This window comes from Atta cephalotes (genome assembly GCF_000143395.1).
Source record: "Atta cephalotes unplaced genomic scaffold scaffold00059, whole genome shotgun sequence".
In the NCBI taxonomy this organism is placed as follows: domain Eukaryota; kingdom Metazoa; phylum Arthropoda; class Insecta; order Hymenoptera; family Formicidae; genus Atta; species Atta cephalotes.
The window spans coordinates 483709-493764 of NW_012130123.1; the positions used below are offsets into that span (position 1 = coordinate 483709).

The following is a 10056-nucleotide window of genomic DNA, read 5'->3' on the forward strand; positions in this document are numbered from 1 at the left end:
GAGAGAGAGAGAGAGAAAGTGTATAGTACAGTATATATTCTTCAAAAGATAACATTTTGAGGAGAAGAAGAAGGGTGTATAATTTTTTATGCGCTAAATGTAGATATTTCGTAAAATAAAAATTTTACAATATAATTTTATTGACAAAATTCTTATTAATATAATTTTACAAATATAAAATTTTAATTAATGATCAGAAGTTTAAAGCCTATTCTACAATTACATAAGTGTAGTTGTAAGTGATTTGCAACTACGCTTACGCAGTTGCAAAATAAAGACTTTACGACCTCAAAAACAGTATGTATATGTACTTTTAAAAAAGAGTATGGCTAGTAGCCCTACTCGAAAAATAAATAACGTAAGGAAGACAAACGCAATTGACGACCATTGTACGAAGGACGTAAACATTCTATGAATTTAATAAAGTTCTAACAATAAGAATTGTTAATGTATTTATATAACTGTTAAATGTAGATAATTATGCAAAAAATCAGTATATTCTATAAATGTATTAAAGTGAAGAGTCTATATGGCTATTAATATTATATATTGAATTTCTAAAAATTTATCTAAATTAATAAAAGAAATTAAATATTGAAGAAATGAATAAATAATGAAAAATATTGAATAATTTTTGAAATATTGAATTTACTTAAATTGATAAGAAAATTAAATATATGTTTTATGTTAATCTAATGACAATTAATTATGTGAGAGACTTTTCTGACACAATGTCGCATGAAATTTATGTAATGGCTGGCCTCGCCATGAAAATTGGCACGTAGATGTTTATTGCTAAACAATTATAATTGCCCGCAAGTGTGATATGCGAGAATTAAACAAAATTCACGCTAATGAGGTGAAGGTCTTGGCTATATTAAGACTCTTTTTGGTATAAACAGCTAAGAAAAATAAATTTCTCAATTTTTTATATTTCCTAATTCTTCGTGCGATCAAGGCATGTGGATATATCAAAATTTTACATAAATAAAATCAAGGATGTTTAATTTAAAACATTAACAGATTTTATATTTAATTTAAACAGGTTAAAAGTAAAACAGGTTTTACTTTAAAAAATAATTTCAAAACATAAATTTAAAGACATAAATGAAAAATTATAAGAGATACTATATATTTTATAAAAAAAGATAGGAAAGATATATTTCTTACATTTATAACGTCTCATAAAATTCCTCTAATGATTCTGATAGCTTTTTTGTCATCGCATAATTATTTTCAATCTTCCACGTGGAATAATTGAAATTATAATACATTCTTACGAGTGTTTTATCCCAAGTTTTCAATCCTTGATTTAGCATTACATCTTTTTGATTAACCGGTTACCAAACATTTGCTTACCGCAAGTAACTGCAGAGCGTTAAGCGTACAACCGCATAAGTGTATAAATAATAATACGCAACACATGCGCGAGGAACGGACCATACAAAAGGATAAATATTCACGAGAAAGGTGCAAAATACTCACAACTGGTTTACATCTAGTAATTCTTTCGTTCTTAAACTCGTATCAGACTACAAGTTGACATTTACAATTGACGATTGCTCGGTTCTATTTCAACCAATCACAATGAACTCATTGCATCGTGCACTAAGAATCCTATTATTATACACCGAAAAAAATTGTATTCTCAACTTAAGAATTTCCCACTTATTTTTATAATAATCTCTTCTAAAATAAGCGCTAAAAGGATTTTCTTAATTTATTGAAGAGCGAATTCTGTTGCAGAATAGATTAGTACCAGATTCTGAATATATATTCTGAATATATTAAGAATAATAAGAATATATTAAGAATATTAATAAGATGAATTACTCTTATTAAGAATATCCTATAGCACATTTGAAAGCTACAGATTAGCAATCTAATAACCTATACGAGTATTTATTTTTTGATACTATTAAACAAAACCGTTAAATCGTTATTGACACGTATTAATTTATTGCCTTGGCTACACAGCCTTCTCGTTCTGTTTCCAATGCATTCCAGTATACAACTACACAAAGGAAAATTAGAGACAAAGAAAATGATTTTCCACACACGAAAAAAAATAATTTTGAAGTATTCAAACTTACTGGAATGAGTTTTTTATACCGATCATGAAAATCTTAAATATAAAAACTTAAGAATATAAAAACGTAATTCATGCATAAATAAATATAATAGTTCTTCAGAAACTTACTTATAAACATCTCCATCAAATCGGTTAATCTCCTCTTGCTTGAGTCACTTCACTTCATTCCATTGTATAATTATTACTGCACTATTTATAATATATAGGTCAACAAATATCAATAATAACGTATTCTGTACAACTACAAAATGGTAGAAAATGTATAAGTATACGGAATTACGGACTATTTGGCGCAAACTGACGCGACAGTCGACCGGCGTCGTCCGGCATATGTAGATCATCAATTTTATCATACAGTTAGACTATATTCTTAGAGAATTCAAGAGAATATTCTAAAAATACTAAAAGAAAGAAGAAAATATTCTATTCTTTATTAAGAATACGTGTTAAGAAGATATAAAAAATATATAATTCTCTTAAGTTGAGAATACAATTTTTTCGGTGTAGGTTTGTTCGCATTGCTTGAAATCCGCACAAAAATGCACTTAAAAAGGAATATATATATATATATATATTCAAGCGAAAAGAGAGAGAATGAAAATGCTAAATGCAAGAAGCAAGTATCGCAAACTGTATGTTATCAGAAACAAGTAAAATGAAACAATAATCAAATTTTTCGCTTTAATTAATTATTTCATTGCATCAATTAAGAATTTATTTGCTCATAAATAAGAGATCAGTTGATTATTTTATCAATTAAATGAGATTCTCATTGTAGTTCATTGAAATAGGACCGAGGTAACCGTTAATCCTAATCGTCGATCCAATTTGATACGATCATTAAAAGGGACGTAAAGTTTATCCCGCTGGGATATAACCGCGATATTATATATGTGGCGGGAAGAAAGACGACCGTTTCAGGAAGACACATAAGCCGCATCTTTTTTACAAAACCAGCTATCTTTGTTCCTTTTTGTGTTTGACTCCTGCTGATTGAGTCGATTGGTAGGTCGACAACCTTGATCGAAGGTCGTTAGATTGTGACGTAATTACATTCATGATTATTCGAAAGATAATCGTGTTAATTATTCCAGGTCTCCGGAATTGTTATCTCTGACACAAAGTGTAAAAATGAAAGATTACATAGAAAGAATCAACAGAAATGGAATATAAATCTTCGTGAAATAAATAAATTTTGCCGTTTCTATGTTCCCTTTCGACTTTTTGAATTGATAGGAATAAATTCTTAAAGCATAATGCTTTACGATTCTTAAGGCTGCCGTTATTTCAATAATACCGCATGAAATCACGAGTCCAGAAACGAGAAACTTTTTCTTCTTTCATACAATATACATCGAAATAAATTAATTTTGTACTTTGATTACAACGGCTGCAAATATAAGAGAATTCTAAATGCCTTTCTATTTTTACTTATTTTAACATACTGATTCTCATGATTTTTAATGCGAATTCTGTTCAACGTTAAAAAAAAACCAAAGAGCACTTCTAACTAACGGCAGTGACTCATCTTTCCTTCCTCTTCCTCAGGGGCGGCCGTTTCGTGCGGAATCTTGCTAATAATCCTGGCTGCCGTCCTAGCGGTTCTATTTCCGAATCTTATCAACTTAATCCTGGACAAGGAACTTACGATACGAGAGGGCGGACGCGCGTTCAAATTCTGGAAGCAGCCGCCGGTCGTGCCACGTATGCAAATTTACATCTACAATGTGACGAACGCTGACGAATTTTTGAACAATGGTGAGAAACCAGCGCTGCAGGAGCTGGGTCCGTATGTTTACGAACAACGTTGGGAGAAGGTGGATATCAAATTCAACGATAATGGAACCGTCACCTACAAAGTCAAAAAGACGTTCATCTTTAATTCAGTAAGCCCTTATCTAATTAATACAGCAGTAATGTTAATTGAAAACTCTCGCTTTCTTCCAAATTTTTTGATTTACATTTAGATATAGGTATATCAATATTGATCTTTTAATAAACGTTTAATTTCCGGTGTTGAATTATTTAAAATTCAATATATAATTATTTTAAATTTATATTTTTCCGTATTGAAATTGCAATTTTTCTAAACTTACATCATGTATCTTTTAATTATACAATAAGTCATTGCTTTCTACAAAATATGAAAACATACACATATAAATATTTAATTTTCTTATTTAATTTTCTTATATATTTAACTTTTTTATATAAACATATAAATATCTAATGTTTAGCGTTCTTTTTACGCGAATATTTTCCAAGATGATTCATTAAAACAGCTGAGACCGAGACTAAAATATTTTTATCATAAGAAGCATTTGATTAGAATTCAAGACAATGCGCGTCTTTAACGCATAAGATGTATCATAATCTTTGATTGTTCGTTTGTTCAAGTACGGGAATAACGTCGACTACTAAGAAAAAAAAAAATCAGTGAATCCGCATTGAATGACAATCGAAGGCGTCACGTCGCCTCCGGGTTTATTTAAATCCGTCATAACCGCGTTTCCTCTGTCAACTTGCGGCTGCACGGCTACTCTTGCTCGCGCATCGAAATCACTGTCGTGACTTTCTACATTCGACGTTTCAGAGAAACGTTTCCATGGCGTAGTCAAGTGTATTATCGTATAAGCGACAAGAAAGACAATATGTACATGGACCGTTCTTGCTTCGAGAGAAAATTTATGGAAGAAAATATTTATTATGCGGATGCTGTGTAACGGTTCACGAATTGATGTGGATTTTCATTCTTTATCTGAATGATCTCTGTTTCTTTTGCAAATTATTTTATTATCGTTACGTATTCTTATCTTTGTTTTTATTTCATTGCACTGCTTTTCTATATATGCGTGATACTTTTGTATAGCATTTTTTAAATTTTATATAATAATACGCTATTATTAACTTTTTATCGTATGTTAATTCTTAGTATACACGATTGAGTCATTCATGTTTTGCATGTTTTTTTTCTTCGGAAATCTAAAAACATTAAGTAATTAGTTATAACGTTTATATAGAACTTTTTTTTAAATAAAAAAATAGTGTATCTTAAAGACACGCTAATAGTGTATAATTTGCTTATTATTAAATTAATTATTAAATACTGTAGTTTTAATTTTGTCTGTTTGAAATTAATATACCTATCGTGTGCAATAAAACTGAAAAATCATTATACTAAGGATTAATTATTGTTAATCCTTATTCCTTTTTATTCTAAAATAGATTTTTTTATCATATATTTATTCTTTTACAAATTTTCCTGTTATTGCATTCAATCAGTCATTTTTCACTCGATCAGATTTTCATTTTCTTTCTTTTCTCATCGAAATGTTAGGATCTGTCATCCGGTTCCGATGATGATTTGGTGGTCGTTCCGAACGTTCCTATGCTATCAGCTACCAGTCAATCGAAACACGCCGCTCGTTTCCTACGACTGGCGATGGCATCCATCATGGACATTCTGAAAATCAAGCCATTCGTCGAAGTGTCGGTCGACCAGCTACTTTGGGGTTACGATGATCCTCTGCTCAAGCTGGCCAAGGACGTTGTGCCCAAGGAACAAAAGCTGCCGTATGATCAGTTCGGTCTGCTTTATGGCAAGAATGCGACTGGGACGGATTTGTACACGATGTTTACAGGCAGTACTGATATCACCAAATTCGGATTAATGGACAGGTGGAACGGCAAGGACGCTCTCGGCCATTGGACCACGAAGGAATGCGACTCCATCATGGGCACCGATGGCAGCATATTCCCGCCTCATATCACGAAGCAGACCGTGCTCAAGGTCTTCGAGAAAGATCTCTGCCGGACGTTGCCGCTGGTTTATCAGGTTTGTGTTTTTATTGGTCTTCTTTAATTATTCAACTGATACGACAACAGGCGTTTGATGGCTTTTTCAAATTCCGACTTAATAATTTTTCGAGGTGAATAAAATCTGAAAGCAGGAGGATATCGAAAAAAATCATTTCTGTTTTTGTTTTCATAGTGTATCATTCTATATAATTTAATAGTAATATTATAATGAATAACATAAACAATTAATAACATTAATATCTCGATCAATATCATGATAAAATTTTTTTAGAAAATAAAGTTATTTTTTGCATTGCGAATTATAACAATTAATATTTTTAAGATTTCAAAATTTTTGCTAATTTAGTGGAACATTTCCTAATTGTTATGTTATTTGAATAAAAATATTGAAAATATCATGTAAACAAAAGTCAGTAACATATTTTTTAATAATTTGACTCGGCAATTTTAATTTTAATTTTATTTTTAATTTCGATGGAAAATGTCAAACTTGAATGGACTTGGATGGCTAAATATAAGAAACAAAGTTACTACGTTTCTTAGAGTTTTCATTTTTGTTTTTAATCCCGCACAAAGAAAAACATAATTAATATGTGTTAGAATTTTAATAAATTTTATGGAAATAAAAAATTCGTATAGAAATAGGTGCCTATTTATGTAAAATTTACTTTCCTAGTAAATGAATCATCGCCGTATAGCTATATTGTAAGATATTTTTTACATTTCGTAAAGTTATAAATTTTATGCTACTGAAGACTATAAAACTTATTTTATCAATGAGTATTTTTTACGTTGATAAAATTACTGCGCGGTAAAAAATATAAGTATATAAAATCTCTCGAGCGTTGTACATGTTTATAATCTTGAGAATAAAGTATGACTTTTCTGAAAATAAGCATTTGAATAAATTTACTATAATTGTAACATTTTCCTTATATCTCTCGATATTTTTGCATTCAGATACAAATAAAGTTTGTCATAAGTTTGACAAAAATAATCAGAATATTTTTACTATACGATATAATCTTGTAAGACAAAAATTACTTAATCATTTTTTCCATAAAAGCTATGCTTTTACTTATTTAAAAGGACGATACTAATTTTACAAATATAAATCAATGCTTTCAATAAAGTATTGATCATTGCGCATCAAAGAAAATCTTGTCTTCTAGCGCGAAGTAATAGCCGCCGGAGGAGTCCCTGGCTACAGATTCGCCCCGCCGACGAATGTCTTCACTTCGGTAGAAAATATGGCGTCGCAACAGTGTTACTGTCCAGCTGGACCACCATGTGCACCGGAGGGCACGTTCAACGTCTCCCTGTGCCAGTACGATTCGCCAGTTCTCATCACTTTTCCGCATTTCTACCTTGGTAAGTGTCACGTAATGCGGTTTCTGGCCTCATCGACGAAACCTCATTTACAAATTATTGTAATGAGATTCGAGTCGGGATATTTTTATTTATTGGCAATTATCGTACTTATCATAATTAATTGCAATATCTTAAAGTCGGATGATATATACGTCAAGATGACGCGAAATGATTGAGTAACACAGCAAATGTCGTGTCTTCTTTTTGCCGTAATTATTATTATTATTATAGATTTATTGCGAGCTCTGCTAATCGTGGAACGCAATGCACATCATACGATACTTGACGTAATGTATCGTGTCATGAATTTCCGACACTGTGAATCTAAACATCATCTGGATCGATCGTTACGCGATCAATCTCTTGCGTGTATATAAAAGTGTATCGTCTTACGTAAGCGCAATACATAATTTACCGGGAATTATTTTCTTAGCAGATTATCGCGATAAGTCTGTTTGCGTTGTATATGCAACACATAGTGCATTTTCTTCCTCACGTTACCGACGCTTCATCTATGTGTCTGCGATCTCTCGTCATTACTTCCTAGTCGCTGTCAAGCAAACCAATTCTTCTTGTGCCCATGTGTCTCCTTTTCTTTACGTAGAACAGATAATCGACTGACTGGCTAACGAAGATCGCTTACGTGCGTGCTAGTTTCGTAAGCGAGATTTACTTGTCGTTTCCGGCTCTGTGCGACTATAACTAGAAGTTGGAGTCGGTCGAACAGTCTGTTACTATGAGACCTATTTTTCCTAGTAGGAGGAACAATCTCTTTCACGCATCCGCCGTGATTTTCCCACGAAATATTATACAAATTGTTTCTCTCGCATTTATCGCGCATATATTTTCGCACCGCACAAACTTTTACTTTCAACGCTCCAGATTTTAGATGACGCTCCAGTAGAAGTCTAGTTTCACCGTCATGAAATCGTCGTGAAATCTTTCTCTCGTAAAATAAAATGCACAAGATACTCGATTTCGTTTATCTAACACAAAATTTAAATGATTTCTTAAAAAGAGAGAGAGAGAGACAATTTAAAAAAAAAATCGATGTTAACTATCATAATTAAATGTTTATAAATTAAACTTTTTTTTGTAATTGTTTATGAAACACATGAACAATGTTATATTATTATATTTTTAAATGACTAATAATTACAAGATAGAAGTAAAAAACTAATAATTAATTAATGTATATAACATTATGTATGAGATCATAATAACAATTACATTACATCAAGTTACGAGATCACATTTTATTTTTTTAAATTGTATTTTTTTATTGATGTATTTTATGAAATAATATCGAGGTTTTTAAATTAAAAAACAGAAAATTCTTTACAGAATTTAGTTGAAAATTATATTTCACATTTATTATTTTTACTTATTATTTATATTTATTGTTTTCATATTTAAAAGAGAGATAATTCATATTCTTAATTTGAGACCAAATTTGGAACTGTTCCTCCTAATTTGAGACACTTTATTCAAAATACTTTATGATATTCGATTTCATTCATAACATAAGACATCTTTGATGCGAATTCCTTTACGAATTTGGCATAAAATATTCTGTAAATGACTCCTACATCTGCATTCTTCAAAAAAAAGAGTACAATGGTCAAATGTTAGTTTGTGTTAATAATTATATGAACATTTGCTTTAAAAGTCATTTAATTATAAATGTGAAAATAATAAAAGTAGTTGCGTGGGCATCATTATTTTGATTTCTTAATCATTATTTAAAAAAAATGGAAAAAACGGATAGAATGATGAATTCCATTTCTAGAATATCATTGCTTTTCTATTTTGAAATACGTTAAGAGTCTTAAATATAATTCTTAAACCACTCGACTGACGATGAAGTGCTACTTAACTGTAGTGCATTACATCCATTTTGTATAACCGCACGTGATGACTTTTGACACTGCGAAGTAACGAAGCAATGTTATTATGTAAAGACACGAGCGTAACCAGACTAATGGTTAAACTGGCATCTCTGCTGATTCACATCAAATAAACATAAATTAGTTTTACGAATTTGCAAAATAATTTAATATCAAAAGTCGAAGAAATTATATCATAATTATTTATAAAGATATGATATTAATAGTAATTTAATTTTGTAGAAATAGAGCTAGATAGATAAATAAAACAACATTTTTATTAATTCTATTGAGTTGTCCGGAAAGTTCGTGCCGATTTTGAAGGAAAATTGAAACGCAGAAGATTTAAATTTTCAATTTCTTTTACTAAATTTAAATCTTTTGCGGCACGAACTTTCCGGACAACCCAATATATACATTCTAGGACAAATTCTCTAAGAATATAAAAAATATAAAGAATAACAAATATAGAATAAGCAAAAGAATTTTTGAACGTGACAATAATGTAATATAAAACAGAAGTTTGACAAAGAACAAAATATATGTATATAATATATGTATAAAATTAATATGTCTATATCTTTTTTAAGTTTTTTTTAGTGAATTTCCTGGAATAAACGATAATAACACAATAATATAAAAAAGTTAGACAGGGAACAGATTATATATGCAAATTAATACGGCAATTATTATAATTTTTTCAAATTTATGGCGATATAAGATAACACGAGAGAGACAGAGAGAGAGAGAGAGAGAGAGAGAGAGAGAGAGAGAGAGAGAGAGAGAGAGAGAGTAATAAGTAGTTAGTTAGTTAGTTAGTAGTAGTAGTTAGTATTATTAGTTGTTTAGTTGTTAGTTTACTTTTACCGTTTTTACCGTTACCGTTTA

At 30.4% G+C, this 10056-nt stretch overlaps 1 protein-coding gene across 1 annotated transcript in view; it reads left to right on the plus strand.

Annotated features, from left to right (window-relative positions):
* The window catches only part of LOC105623582 (scavenger receptor class B member 1), a 39051-nt gene that overhangs the window by 25483 nt on the left and 3512 nt on the right, over positions 1-10056 (plus strand). The window contains exons 2-4 of the mRNA XM_012204971.1: positions 3641-3978; positions 5430-5927; positions 7084-7282. Of these exons, the coding sequence (XP_012060361.1) occupies positions 3641-3978; positions 5430-5927; positions 7084-7282 (1035 nt within the window). The remainder of the gene's footprint in view (positions 1-3640; positions 3979-5429; positions 5928-7083; positions 7283-10056) is intronic.